The sequence below is a fragment of the Diplotaxodon limnothrissa genome, linkage group LG3 (genome assembly GCF_057381915.1).
Source record: "Diplotaxodon limnothrissa isolate DT_005_m linkage group LG3, D_limnothrissa_male_GT1.1, whole genome shotgun sequence".
NCBI classification, from domain to species: Eukaryota; Metazoa; Chordata; class Actinopteri; order Cichliformes; family Cichlidae; genus Diplotaxodon; species Diplotaxodon limnothrissa.
The window spans coordinates 19,900,521-19,915,944 of NC_140598.1; the positions used below are offsets into that span (position 1 = coordinate 19,900,521).

At 43.8% G+C, this 15,424-nt stretch overlaps 1 protein-coding gene across 4 annotated transcripts in view; it reads right to left on the reverse strand.

The window, feature by feature from the left end:
- LOC146634815 (protein NLRC3-like) overlaps positions 1-15,424 on the reverse strand; it is a 69,224-nt gene that overhangs the window by 46,453 nt on the left and 7,347 nt on the right. For 2 of the 4 annotated variants that reach the window (XM_085378587.1, XM_085378575.1), the window contains 6 exons: positions 13,375-13,548; positions 12,927-13,100; positions 12,264-12,437; positions 9,892-10,065; positions 6,441-6,487; positions 5,758-6,290 (listed from right to left, as the gene is read on the reverse strand). In XM_085378587.1, the coding sequence (XP_085234713.1) occupies positions 5,758-6,290; positions 6,441-6,487; positions 9,892-10,065; positions 12,264-12,437; positions 12,927-13,100; positions 13,375-13,548 (1,276 nt within the window). Of the gene's footprint in view, positions 1-5,757; positions 6,291-6,440; positions 6,488-9,891; positions 10,066-12,263; positions 12,438-12,926; positions 13,149-13,311; positions 13,549-15,424 lie in introns of those variants that run through there. The other 2 variants (XM_085378568.1, XM_085378580.1) reach the window with 2 other exon arrangements.

Below are 15,424 nucleotides of genomic sequence, written 5' to 3' on the forward strand. Positions count from 1 at the left end.
GCGTCGCCTGGTCCTGCCTTACTCCGACTAGCTTTGTCTGCGCCTGAGGTCTCCATGCCGTCTTGTCCTGCACATCCTGTCTGGCCTGCTCGTCCTGCACGTCCTGTCCGGCCGCTTTCCAGGCCGATGACTGGACGTCATTGCCGTCAGGGACGGCCCCCTGAACTACGTTGCCGCTGGTGCCTCCCGCCCAGTGGCATGTCTAGAAAATTTTTGTAGGGGGGGCCAGGTAGGGGCACAGATTTGGAGAAGGGTGGCAGATGTAATTGGCAGATAATGTTTAAAAAAAATTCTACCAACCGTTAACCATAATTCAATAATCCTATAAACCTAATAACCGAATGCGCTTTTAACTCTTATTAGAATGAGATTTTAACCACTACGGTGCAAAGTTTTTAGATACTGCGTTGATAAAGTACAAGAGATACAATCAGTGCTTTGTCAGTGTTTACTCAGTATTCAAGGACAGCAATATTTGCATAGTATTTTTACTGACATATAGTGCACATATGTTTTGGGCAAAAACATTTTTTAATATTAAAATACGATCCCACAACAATTTTATCCCACAACTTAGACATTCACATTACTCACACCCTCATTACACATACATATAGGATATTGGGGGTGGGCACGATACACGGAGTCCAAGTTACCATCAGGGTGTACACCTCACCCCTGGCGTCGTTGCCCACCTCTCAATTTTAAATACACGTAGACATTGAGGGCTAGCAGGAGGGACTATGCGCTTACCTGCTGCTCTCTGGCAGGTAGCTCCATACCCTCCTGGGTTTTAATTGCACCTTAGAACACACATGCATCAACACTACAATGAGCGGGTGGAGGGAGGTTTGGAGTCTTCTCTCACCCCCGTTCTCTGCGGCCTGCTGGAGCGGGGGGGGCTAGGAGGAGTTGGCCGTCCGACTGCGGTCTGGGGTGTGGGGCCTCCCTGCTGCTGCGGAGTCGGGGCGGTCTGCCTCTCCCCACCGCAGGGAAAAGGGTAACACCACCTGGGTCTGGGTGCAGTTCCCCCCCTCCAGGGGCAAGGGTACCTAGACCCGGTTCGTAGAGTACGCTTGGGGAGTGTGATCATGTATACAGCGTCTCTTTATGTCTGTCTCCACGTCGGTTGAGTGTGGAGTAAGTGCATATGAGAGCATGAGGGTGGGAATGGATGTTTGTGTCTGTGTGTGCCTGTATGTCTGTGTCTATATGTCAGGTTGGGTATCAGACACCACCTCTCTGGGGACATCTCAGGCTCTCCAAGGTTTGGAGGCCTATCTCCACCCACCACCACTTCCCCTGCCAGTGGCGGACTCCCTCAGGTGTCGGTGCGTTGGTGGTTCTTTGTATCTGGGGGTGGGCGTCTGGGTACACACCGGCTCACTCCTTGGCGGCTGCTTATTGGGGCTCTCTCGGGCCACTTTGGAGGTGGGGTGCCCCCGGCCTCTCGGCCTGGGGCTCGGTCACTCAGGCACAGCTGGCTGCCGGCGGAGCTCACGGGCGCGTCACTGCAACTCCCCCTGGCTTCTGCTCCGCGGCTGCTGAATGAGCCCTCATCTGGGACTCTCCTTAGCTCTTTCTGGGACAGTGGCGCGGCTTCCCCTCTGTGGGTCTTCCTTGGTCTCTTGTGTTCTGGGGGCCTCTGGATGTCTGGAGTTTTGATCTCCTCCATACCTGCTTCATGCCCTGGAGGACGGGGCTGTGGCCCCCCCACACCCTCTAGCAGATCATTACACGAAGGAACCTTTTAAAAAAAAAACAAGCGCGTCCATGCTCACAGGTGTACACACGGGTGATCACACAACCAAACTACACCCTTTTTGGCTCCTACCTCAAAGCACACTGTGTTCTGTTGATCTTATGTGCTGCACAATAATGTTTAATATTTAGTATTTACTGTCATATTCCCATATATCATTGTGATGTTGTTTATTCTATTACTCTTGTTCTCTTCTGCTTGTTTTCTTTTTTCTTTCTCAACAGGTGATCCAGGTGATCGATAGATGCATTTTTTCTTTATTTTTTCTACCCATTGTTACGAGTTCAAAATTGGGGATGGAGACAAGAGAAAAAACCACAATAACAACACTGGTCCGGCCGGGTTAAGTCAAACGGTGATTTTAATGATCACACGCGTGGGAGATGGACACTGTATGCAGACAGCATCAGATCTCAAAATGGTGGAGCATTGCTCAAACTCTTATAGCCTCTGGTTCTCCCACCTTATCATAAAAGCCTAAACATTTACATGCTTTTCTCTCACACGGCGCCTAAGCTACGACCTTGGCTCCCCGTTTATCTGCTCCTGCTGAGATGGGGCAGAAAACTCCAGCATGTTCCGTTCTCTTCTAATCAGACAAATAAGGCGATGACTTTCTGCAAACAGTATTTCTTATAACATCATAAAACAATATCATTCATTCACAATAAATCAGTAGTCTAATGTAATGCAAATCAGTTTAACTAATGCAATAGTTATCAGCTTCTTCTAATTCAGGAGAATAATGCAAACTAAAACTACATAATAATTCACAATCTTTAATTAGGGGTATAACATGGGATAAAATAATATTATAATCTAACACCATTCTGTTGGTTTTTGTTTTTTGCCCTTCTCCCCTGTCCCTCTTCTCAGCTGTTTCTCTTTCCCTCTTTCTTTCTCCCCTTCTTTCCCCCAGTCAAGTCTGTCCCGTATTCAGCAAGTGAAAATAAAATAAACAATAAAAGGTCAATCAAATGGACCATTATGGCAAGGCTGGGATGGTCAATTTGGTAAAGTAAATCCTTTCTTTGCCTTTAGACAATAATTCTGATGGCAAGAGAGCCAAACGGGACAGGCAAAAAAAACCAAAACAATAATAAGTCCAACATAAAGACTGTAATCCCAAAGTTCTATCAGCATGTCAAATGTCCCACCAGAGGAGAAAACACTCTAGATCATGTTTACTCCAACATCAAGCATGCATATAGAGCCATACGCCTCCACTACCTCGGTCAGTCCGACCACATCTCCCTCCTGCTCTCCCCAGCCTACACCCCCCTCAGGCGCAGTGCCAGGCCCACCACAAAGACGGTTACGACCTGGCCGGAAAAAGCTCTCTCCAAACTACAGGACTGCTTCACAGAGAAAGACTGGGACATATTTGAACACCAGGACCTAGAAACTTTCACAGGATCAGTACTGGACTACATCAAGTTCTGTACTGCAAATGTGACTGTGGACAAAAGCATTCAGGTTTTCCCAAACCAAAAACCCTGGATGACCAGCGAGGACTGCACACTCCTCAAAGCCCGCAATGCCGCCTTCAGGTCAGGTGACAGAGCTCTGTACAGTGCTGCTTGAGCTGACCTGAAAAGGGAGATTAAAAAAGCCAAGTCAGACCACAAAAGAAACATGGAGTCCCAGCTGTCCAGCACCAACACACGGGAGGTGTGGCAGGGAATGCAAGACATCATCAACCACAGAGGCTGTGAAAACAGAAAACCTGAGTGTGCAGCTGGCAGAGGAAGTAAACAGCTTCTTTGCCCACTTTGAAACACCACAACAGCAGCACTCATCTGCTTCAGCACTGCTCCCATCCTCATCCTCACCTGGTTCCTGCACCGCTCCATTCACTGTAACGGGGCACGATGTCAGACGTGTGCTCCTAGCAATGAACCCCAGGAAGGCGGCCGGTCCAGACGGAGTACCTGGCAAGGTACTAAGAGCATGTGCACACCAACTCACCCTCATCTTCACCAGACTCTTCAACCTCTCACTGGATCAGGCAGCCATACCATCCTGTCTAAAATCAGCCACAATCATCCCAGTGCCAAAGAAGTCTCCCATCTCCAGCCTGATTGATTACCGCCCTGTGGCCCTCACACCGGTAATCATGAAATGCTTTGAGAGACTAGTCCTTCAGCACATCAAGGATTACCTCCCCCCAGAATTTGACCCCCACCAGTTTGCATACCGTGCAAACAGATCCACAGAAGACGCCATCGCCACAGCGCTCCACTCTGTGCTGAGTCACCTAGAGCAGCGGCAGAGCTACGTCCGAATGCTCTTTGTGGACTACAGCTCAGCCTTTAATACAATCAAACTGGTCTCTCTTGGCCTCCCTCCTCTCACATGTGCCTGGATAAAGGACTTTCTTACAAACCGGCCCCAGACTGTAAGACTCGGCCCTCAGCTCTCCTCCACTCGCACACTGAGCACCGCCTCCCCACAGGGCTGTGTGCTGAGCCCCTCCTGTATTCTCTCTACACCATAGGTGTCAAACTCTGGCCCGCGGGCCATATTTGGCCCGCAGCCTAATTACATTTGGCCCGCGAAGCCATACCAAATTACTATTAGAGCTGGCCTACTGGTATTATACAGCTAAAATATATATTGTTTAGTATTAAGCTTTGCTTGTTCCATATTCAGTTTTTCAGCAAAACGTGTTTGAGTCCATAAGAAAAGATTCATTCTTATATCTGGAGGAATAAATATATTTCAATAAATATTAATGTTAGCCCGCGACTTTGTTCTAGTTTTGAATTTTGGCCCACTGTGTATTTGAGTTTGACACCCCTGCTCTACACCCACGACTACAGTCCGACCCACAACAACAATCTCATCATCAAGTTTGCTGATGACACCACAGTAGTCGCACTCATCTCAAAGGGAGAGGAAGTTCTGAAGCTGGCAGCATGGTGTTCAGAAAACAACCTGGCACTGAACACTAAGAAAACCAAAGAGCTCATTGTTGACTTCAGGAGACACAGCACCGACTTGCCCCCCCTCTACATCAACGGGGAGTGTGTGGAGAAGGTCCACCCCTTCCGGTTCCTTGGTGTCCTCATCTCTGCTGTCATCTCCTGGACAGACAAAATCTCAGCAGTCGTCAAGAAGGCCCAACCGCGGCTGCACTTCCTGAGAGTCTTCAAGAAGTATAAGCTGAACTCCAACCTGCTGCTGACCTTCTACCGCTCGTCCATTGAGAGCCTGCTAACCTACTGGATCACGGTATGGTATGGCAGCTGCACCAAGGCGGATAGAGTGAGGCTTCAGAGTGTGGTCAAGACAGCACAGAAGATCATCGGCTGCCCTCTCCCCTCCCTGATGTACATTTATTCCTCCCGCTGCCTCAGCAGAGCAGCAAAAATTATCAAGGACAGCTCCCACCCTGGTTTCAACATGTTCAGCCTGCTTCCCTCAGGGAAGCGCTACAGGTGCATCAACACAAAAACCCACAGACTCAAAAACAGTTTCTTCCCCAAAGCCATAACCACCCTGAACTCACACATGCACCGATAACACAGCCCAGCCCCCCCCCCCCCCCCCCCCCCCCCGCCCAGCATGTTTGCACTGAGTAGGAGATGCTCTGTATCTTACTGTACAACTGTATAGTGACAAGAAAGGCATTCTATTCTATTCTATTCTGTACTGACACCAGTAACAAACATTTTGATTCATTTTAATGAGCTCAGACTTGAGCTGGTTGTGAACTGAGCTTCAGGGAAACACAACATACTGAGATTCACTGTGAAGCTTTGAGTGGAAAAAGAAAAATAACATGTGGATCCTGGAATAATGGGATCTCCCATCTTTAAAGGACTGAAGAGGAAGCAGTTTACAAGGAATCATTTAGAAGAGTTTCAAACATCAACTGATTGAATCCATGAATCTGACGTGTTTGTGAGTGAAAGAGACAGACATGTACAGACTGAACTATCTGTTCAACAGTCAGAGTGTTTCTCTAACAGGAGACACTCTTTACACTCCACTCAGCACAGGGACACTGAGGCACCAGACCAGAGCCAAAACCCAGGATAAAGAGTTTGAGTGAATGTGGTGTTGAAGGTGTGGAGGTGGATCAGAGTATCAGAGGAGACTCTGTAGAAGGACAGAGTGCCAGCAGGACAGTCCACATACACTGCTACTCTGTTAGAGACAGAGGAGGAGGAAGAGGAGGAGATAGATGTGTGTCTGTTATTGTGCCAAACAGAACGAGGACCATCATCAGAGCACTCCAGACTCCAGGACTGATCATTGTGTCCAAACAAACAGTCATCACTGTTTCCTTTCCTTCTGATTCTTCTGTAACTCACTGAAATATAAACGTCTCCTCTCCACTCGACCTCCCAGTAACAGCGACCAGTCAGACCATTTCTACACAGCAGCTGACGATAAACATCAAATCTGTCTGGATGATCAGGATATGACTGAAACTCCGTCACATGTGTCACCTTCCTGTTGTTGTCAGACAGTTCGAGGTTTGTGTGAACTGTGTTTGTGTCGATTGTGAGTTGACAGGAATCTGATGGAGAGAACAAACACAATCCAGCTGCAGTTATTGATCCATCATCTGTTCATTGATTGACACTTTGATAATGACTCCTGACATCAGAGATGTGAATGATGAAGATGGTTGAATGTGTGCTGCTTTGTTTTCATGAATCACACTTACACTTCCTCAGATCTGGTCTCAACCATCGGACTCCAGCAGGCTCCACCCTGAAAGGAGGAGGGGGGTCAGACCAGCACAGTCAGCATGCACACATGGACATTACATGGCTCTCATACACATACTGTTAAAAATTGATAAAGGAACAGTCCAATATTTTCACAAATACTCTTCGATCCAAACGTGGATCAAACTGCTGATGATTTGCACTGATCCTGATCTGTCAGTACTCCACTGTATTAAATGAAATATGACTGATTCAAACTGTGACCTTCATTATCTTTATATTCCTCTTCTGTTTAGCTGGAAAGAACACCTCGCTGCCTTTGCTGCCAGCTGGTTTTCTCCTGTTTGTGGCAGTGTGGTTACTGTACATGACCTCTGACCTCTGAATGAGTTTTCATGCCACCTTAAACCTATTCCTGTTCTGATTTAACAGCATATTTCTCCACATAGAAAAGCAGCAGAGCATTCAGTCCTTCACTCTCTAACTACTCCATCATGATGTAACACACCTGATCCTTCTCAGAGAAAGTAAGTTCTGCTTTTAATTCACACGTTGCAAAGTAAACATTAGAACTAGGGCTGGGTATCGTCATTGATTTCTAGAATCGATTCGTTTCCGATTCACAAGGTCCCGAATTGATTCAATCCACGATTCAATCCACGATTCAATCCACGATTCGATTCAATTCAATTCGATTCAATTCGATTAGATTTGAATCTGGGAAATTTTGACAGTCAGAAATATTATAATTCAGATCAGTGCATTTACATATTTTTGTATGTATAAAAAGGAAGCTGACACTCGCAAGACTTTATCAAAGGTGTGAGCATCACAGCAGATGCCTTTTTGTCAAAGTAGCTGAAGATAAAACACAAAACAAAACATGAAGGTGGTTTTCCTGGCCTGGGATTTTATAAAAATATTCTGCAGTACATCAAAAATGAAAGAAAACCATTAATCAACATATGAACGTTACCTCTGACGTTACAGTGGTTTTATTAGAGACACGGCTAAGCGTTTTGCATTTTGCATAATTTTAAAAAGTTTACATTTGTTTAGTATTGAACGGCAGAAATGAGGCTTTCTTTTCGAAAGTATGTAAAACGAACAAAAACAGCGACCGAGAGTGCTGTAAACAACGGTAGACCTGTGAGTAACAAGCAAGCGAATAATGCAGAAAACAGACAGACAGAGAGAGAGAGAGAGCTGTGCATGAAGTGTGATTTTATCGTGGTGGAAGCAAAACAGCAAAAGTCAGAGGGAATTCATGACGATGTTTATGTGAAGCGTAGTTTGGATCTTCTTTTGCTGCTGGTTCGGTCAATATTGTTTGGAAAGAGATAAAACTAACAGCTTTATGATCAGCGCAAAAAGGGCATAAACACAAAGCGCGGACCTGCCGTCACATCAGAACCAGCGAGCTGTCGGCTTTCAGACCGTCAGCTGAGAAAGGCGACATCTCACTGATTCTGATCCGCGGGTCCGCGCTGTGTGTTTACATCTTTGTGCAGAATCAGTGTGTCATGATACGTTGTGTGGCAGGCAGGGGAAGGACCCAAGATGCAGATTCACAGACACGGGGATAAACTCAAAAAACACAGCTTTATTGCTGGCCACGGGAAGCAATACAAAATAAACTAAAACTGGGAAAACTAAAGCATGAGATGTACAAGGAACCGAACCACGGGGAGAATAACACACAACATGAGGGAGAACGCGACGCCGAACAGAGGGAGACTCAGACAGAAATACACAGAGGGTAAACGAGGAAAGTGGGCACACACGGGGAACACAGGTGACACTGATAATCATAACGAGACAGGGCGGGGTGAACTGAACATGACATGTACAGGCACAGAGATTCAGACAGGAGGAGAGAGAGCACGGGGAAAACACAGACATAACGGGCTGGGGAAACTTGAAACAACCACAAAGGGAGACGAGGGCTCATAAATACATAGAGGGCACACAGGGGGTAAAAGCCATGACGGGAAAACACTTAGGGAACAACACAACAGGGCAACTCAGAAAACATGGCCTAAATAAGGAACGAAATACAAAAATACAAGGAACTAAGAATACTGGGCCCACATGGCCCAGGACCATGACACAGTGTACCTGCTCTTTGTTGTTTGCTGTCTGCTCTTTGTTGTTTGCTGTCTCCTCTGTTTTTTTTTCTCCATACAGGTGACCCAGGAGTTTTTTTTTTTTTTTTTTTTTTTGTTTGTTTTTTTCTCTCTTCCCCCCCTTCTCACTGTCTCTTCTCCCCTTTGGTTTTCTTTCTTTCTCTCCCCCTCTTTCTTTCATTCTTTCCCCCTGTCCTATCCCACAGTCATATCTGTCCCATTTGCAACTGAAAATAAAATAAATTCACAATTATAATAAAGGTCAATCAAATGGACCAATATGGCAAGGCCATGATGATCCACTTGGTAAAATAAATCCGCTTGGCATCTTTCTTGGCCTCAAGACAACAATTCTGATGGCTACAGATCCAAACGGGACAAAAAAAAAAGAAAAGAATCAGTGTACCTGCTCTCATTTACTGTCTTAGCTGTTTGGTGGTTGTTGAAATTTTGTGATCTTTCACCTGAGATTCTGGCATTTCGGGCAAAATAAATTTATATTAAAAAAATCGATTCAGGATTTTAATGAATCGATTTCACGTTATCCAAGCCAGAATCTATTTTAATCGATAAATCGATTATAAAAACCCACCCCTAATTAGAACTTTCCTCATCTACAGGATTTTTAACAATTTAACATTTGAATATGATTCCTTTTTGTTTACCACCTGTTCTTGATCACATTGATCACTTCAATTATTGCATTACTATATTATCTGAATTTCATCAAGTTCTTTTTATATTGTGTATCTTTTAAGATGCCTAAATGCTGTTTCTGTCCTTTAATGTTTTGTTACATTGTTGATCACACCATGGCACCATCATCCTGTGTACTCTTCCTCTACTCACTGGGACAGCTTCCTCTGCTGCATCTCTGTCCTCCTCCATCCTAACATCATTTAACCTTAACTTTCCATTTTCTTTCTTTCTTTTCTTATTGAGCTCTCCACACAGGATTGTTTTCTTACTGTTGAGCCCCTTCATGTTCCCGAACATAAAATGTAGTTTTTTTTACAACTATTTTAAAAGTGTATTACAGTAAGAGCCTCCATACCTAACCATAGTTCTAATGCCAGGTGCTCCAGATCATTTCTTTTACACAATTCGCTATATGTGATGTTTGGTTTAATGAATGTTGCACACCCTCCACTAGCTGCATCAAGCCTAACATATCTCACTTCAGTGTACCCATGGAAAAGTAAACCTTGGCTTAAGGGCCTCTGCTAGTTTCTTATGCTCCATCTTGATATTTTCTTCACTTTCTCCATGACACAGGAAATGTTTCCAGCTCTTTCTCCTCTATCGGACATTTTTTCTATACCTGAGAGTGTCCAGTCTCCAGCGTGGATCCTTCAGTCCAGCCGAGAGCAGCTTAATTCCTGAGTCTCCTGGATGATTGTAGCTCAGGTCCAGCTCTCTCAGATGGGAGGGGTTGGAGCTCAGAGCTGAGACCAGAAATGTGCAGCCTTCCTCTGTGATCAGACAGTGTGACAAACTGCAGACACACAAAACATTTGTGAACTTTTACATAAGGTTTGTCTTTGTTTTGCCTGTTTTCCCTAAATACAATGAGCCCCACTCATTGCATCCATTCAATTCAAGTTAGCTTTATGAAGCGACAACCAATATCAAAAGTTGGCTCAAGCTGTATAGCAGTGAGTTTGATGATGATGTTGTAGCATAAAGTGACCAATGCGGAGGGTTTATCGGCACCTTAAACCTTAAGTCTTTGAGTATATAAAGATCCCATAGAATAATATGCTTTTACAAGGTCTTGATGCATTCTCAATCATCCAGGAAAGTAAATCTCCAAAAGTTGATTCTGTTCATCTAGACATAGCGTTTTGTGGGAGAAACGTTTCGTCACTCATCCAAGTGACTTCTTCAGTCTAGGTTAACTGCAGGTTTAAATCTTATAAACAGTACATTTGCATAATGACTTAAACCAGCCCACTGAAGGAAAAAGAACAAGCCCACAACACAGACATCACATGGGGAGGCAGGTCAGAGACCGTTAGTATTATGGAAAAACACTGAAATGTACAATACAATGGTCAAGTCGAGGAGGGGGAAAAGAAAGATACCTCTACTCACGCTGGCCCCCTATGGGAGGACAGCATGAGAATAAGAAACAAAAAACTCCTCTGCACAAAGACCACATAAATGTCCGATACAACATCATGAAGCACGTGACAAGCAACAGGGGTGGGTAAGGGGTGAGAAGTAAGCCGATGCAGACACAGCCATCCTGCCTTGCAGCTATTCATCCAGTGCTGGGCCCAGATCTGCCGTCCGACTCGGCCTTGGAGGGCACTTGGAACGAAGAGTCTAAACACAGTTTGTTATCAGGGGAGAAATTGTTTGTTATGTTCAGCTCCAGCCTTGAGACCGCAGCTGGCACCGATATGGTAACCGCATGAAATAATGGTGGTGTTCTTGCTTTAGTGTTAACCACTGCATGTCAATTTTACATTTGATCTAATGTCCATCACTGTTTTGTCACCATTCCTGTTGGAGAGCCATGAGCCTCTCCATGATGTTATCCAGTTTGCTCAAAGAGCACGAGTGTTCATGACAGCCATCCATTCGCTTCTGCTTATCCTTTTCAGGGTCGCGGGGGGCGCTGGAGCCCATCCCAGCTGTCATAGGGCGAGAGGCAGGGTACACCCTGGACAGGTCGCCAGTCTGTCGCAGGGCCAACACACAGGGACAGACAACCATTCACACTCACATTCATTCACATCTAGTGACAATTTAGATTATCCAATTAACCTATCCCCACAAGCTGCATGTCTTTGGACGGTGGGAGGAAGCCGGAGTACCCGGAGGGAACCCACGCAAACACGGGGAGAACATGCAAACTCCACACAGAAAGACCCCGGCCTGATGGTGGAATTGAACTCAGGACCTTCTTGCTGTGCGGCAACAGTGCTAACCACCGTGCCACCGTGGTCACCATTTCCAGTCTCTTTATTCTTCAATAAGCCAGGTCCAATCAGCAAGAACCCTGTTATCATGGTTCCAAAAAGGTAGATGCGCTCGATCGACAGTCCCGCCAGGCACATGACCCTCTAGTCCTTCCACCCGTCCATCGTGTATCCGGCAGGGAACGTCCCTCCAGAACACACGGGCTCTCACAAACCCAGGTTTCTCATCGAGAAGAGGGTGTCAATTGCATTCAGGGACAAGTTGACCTAATCCATAATTCTTCTTTTAAGTTTTAGAGAACAGTCTGTGAGACTTTTCCAGGGTAGAGGGAGAGAAGTAGACAAGACTAGACAGAGACATGAGAAAGCCAAGCAGGAGCGATAAGGAAAGGGATAGGGAGAAAGTGTGACCGCCTTCATCAAGAGCCAAAGAAGAAGCCTTTAACAGAGAACTAAAAAAGAGAAGCCCCTGTCAGAATTCTCACTGCAGCGTTATAGTATCAACTAAAAGCTTTTTTACTGTAAATTTTATCAATATAGATCAAGAAAGGAAGAACCTAACTTGACCAAAAATAACTTTAAGATTTCGTGTAGTCTTATGAGAATCCTTTTATAAAAATTTGTGAAGTATATGAAAATTACAAACAATAATTCAGAATCTAATAATCCAACCAAAAAGTATATAAAATAAACTTTTTTACTTTTTTAAATCAGTAATATAATGCAGATTCTAAATAATACAGAGTGGAAAACACTAAATCATGACCTGAGACTTTCTAGTTTACAATGTGGACTCTCCAGTGCATCAGACAGAAGCCTCACTCCTGAATCCTCCAGGTCATTGTCACTCAGGTCCAGCTCTCCCAGACTAGAGGATGTGAAGCTGAGAACTGAGGACAGAACTTCACAGCTTCTCCCTGACAGGTTACAGACACTAAGTCTGAAAAATAAAGAACACAAAGACAAGTGCTGCAGTGAGGATCTACAAGACTTCCAATATGCAATGTTGATTCATTGGCTAGAACTGCTATCACCTTATTTTAAAAACATCAGAAGCATGAAACCTCAAGTCTGAGGAGGTGTCTTCCTGTTAAAAGGGAGTTTTTCATTCCCACTGTCACCAAAGTTCTTGCTCATAGGGGGTCATATGATTGTTGGGTTTTTCTCTGTATCTATTATTGTACGATCTACTGTACAATATAAAGCGCCTTGAGGCGACTGCTGTTGTGATTTAGCGCTATATAAATAAAATTGAATTGAAATTGAATGAAACCTAACTGTGACTAGGAAATCATGGCAAATAGTGAGCTACAACAACAAATGGATGAATGTACTCTTTTGAAACTACATTTTTAACAGGTTAATTATGTCATGAAAATATTGTCGATGTAATGAATGTAATGAAAAATAAAATATTCTTTGATCTGACCTCAGAGTTTTGAGTATACAATGTCGACTCTGCAGCGCAGCAGACAGAAGCTTTATTCCTGAATCCTGTAAGTTATTGTTACTCAAGTCCAGCTCTCGCAGACTAGAGGACTGGGAGCTGAGAACTGAGGTCAGTGCTTCATAACTTTTCATTGAAAGAAAACATCCACTTAATCTGGAAATAAAGAACAAGAGAAAAAAGTGTTTTGGTTCTGCATTGAGGAGTTAGCAGATTTAGCAATATTTAATGTTTCACAAGTGGCTGGAATTGCTATTGTCTTATTTTAAACACATGAAGAGCATCTGTCTCCCAAACCAAAACTCAGTGCTGTTTCCACCCAAGAAGTGTCTGAAAGCTGAAAATCCAATACCTGACAATTCTATCAGTTTTTGCCAGTGATTCAGTAATGCAACACAGATTTTTGAAGTGGAAAAGACTGAATCCTGACCTTAGACTTTCTAAGGTACAGTGTGGATGCTCCAGTGCAGTAGACAAAAGCATCATGCCTGAATGGCAGAGGTTGTTGTTACCCAGCTCCAGCTCTCTCAGACTTGAGGACTGAGAGCTGAGAACTGAGGACAACGCTTCACAGCTTCTCTCTGAGAGGAAACAATCACTCACTCTAAAAATAAAGAACAGAAAAAAACAAAATCACTACAATTAAATGTCTTAATGCTGTTAGGTTGGAAAGAAATACAGATTTTATTTTATTTAAATCATTAGATAAAGCTGTTTCATTATTTTATTTATAGACAATGCAAGTGTGCTCATGAACGAGTTGGCACTGCATGTTTTGAGGGCCATTCAAGAGTTAATTCAAGAGTTCTATTTGATACCATCAACAGTATTATTTCTCCTCCAACTCAGCATGCCCAGTTACTTTCTGATGAAGATTGTAATACTTTCCTCAGTCAATTCGTAAGGACTTGAGATCCAAACTTTCCTCAAGTGCCTCCCCTTATGAAGACACCCCTTGTTGTCTTGGGTCATTTACTCCCTTTTCTCCAATCACACATAATGACTTAATTACAGTTTTAGGTAAAATGAAACCTCATCATGCTCTATAGATATATTACCTCCCTCTGTTCTGTCCGGGTCTATCACCAGCATTGGTCCCACATTACTATCCATTATTAATAGCTCACTGAGGGAAGGCTGTGTTCCATCCTATTTTAAACATGCAGAAGCAACTCCTCTATTAAAAAAAACAGAAATCGTGATCCTAGCTCCACTAGTAATTATCGGCCTATTTTGAAATTGCCATTTTTAAGTAACTTACTAGACAAAATTGTTGAAAATCTGTACAGGTCCCTATTATGTAAATTACACATTCTTGACCATTTTCAGTCTGGCTTTCAAAAGCAGCACTCTACAGAGACCGCTCTCTTTAAAGTCTATAATGATCTATTAATGGCATCTGATGCAGGGAATTGTTCTGTGATCATTTTTCTTGATCTTAGTGCAACCTTCGATACCATCGACCACAAAATCCTACTTAACAGGCTCAAGGTTTTGGCTGGTATATCTGGCTCTGCCCTAGACTGGTTTTCTTCCTATTTATCAGATAGGACCTTTTCTCTTAGGATTGACAGGTTCGCCTCTGACATTGCTGCTCTGACCTGTGGGGTCCCACAGGGTTCAGTTTTAGGTCCATTATTATTTTCTTTTTATATGCTTCCTTTGGCTGGTATCATTCAATCTTTTAGCGACCTGTCTTATCATTTTTATGCTGATGACATTCAGCTGCATATGTCCTTTAAGCCTCATCAACTGGATAGGCTGTCCACCCTAGTCCAGTGTTTAACTCAGGTTTCTGATTCGCTTTCAGGCAACTACCTCATTCTAAATACTAACAAGACCAAGACCATGATCATAGCTCCTCCTGAGCTACATTCTAAAATCAGTCAGGTTCTTGCCTCTTTCTGTCCTTCCGTCAAGTAAAACATTTGAAATCTTGGAGTAATATTTGACACTTCTCTGGCCTTGACTCTCATGTAAAATCGTTGTCTCGTTCCTGTTTCTATCATTTAAGAAACATCTCCAAATTGCAACATATCATCTCTTCAGCTGAGCCAAGGTGTGAAAACGGGTGTGGGTCAAAATCAGCCAGGGTTTCAGGTGAGCTCATTGTATGAAAGTTTGGCCCCTAACACCCATAGAAAATATTGCACGGGAGTCAGGGACACACAAACTCACCTGGAGCACACACACAGAGGACAGTCTGCACTTTGTTGTCTTTTTACACTGTAAATAAACGCACTCGCTTCATTTAAAGAGTCTTGCATTTGAGGCCCGTATCCACAGATTTATATTTTTATCATGTTTTTTCTCATAGTTCTTGCTATCAAGGGTGGGGAAACTAGTTATTGGGTTTAAGGAGAATTACTTTTTACATGAATTCAGTTTGGATAGCTTTTGTAGCTCACCTAAATCAGGATATAAAAACTGCATTTTGTACTTTGCTTTCATTGATGATCCAAAACATTTAAGTGTGACAA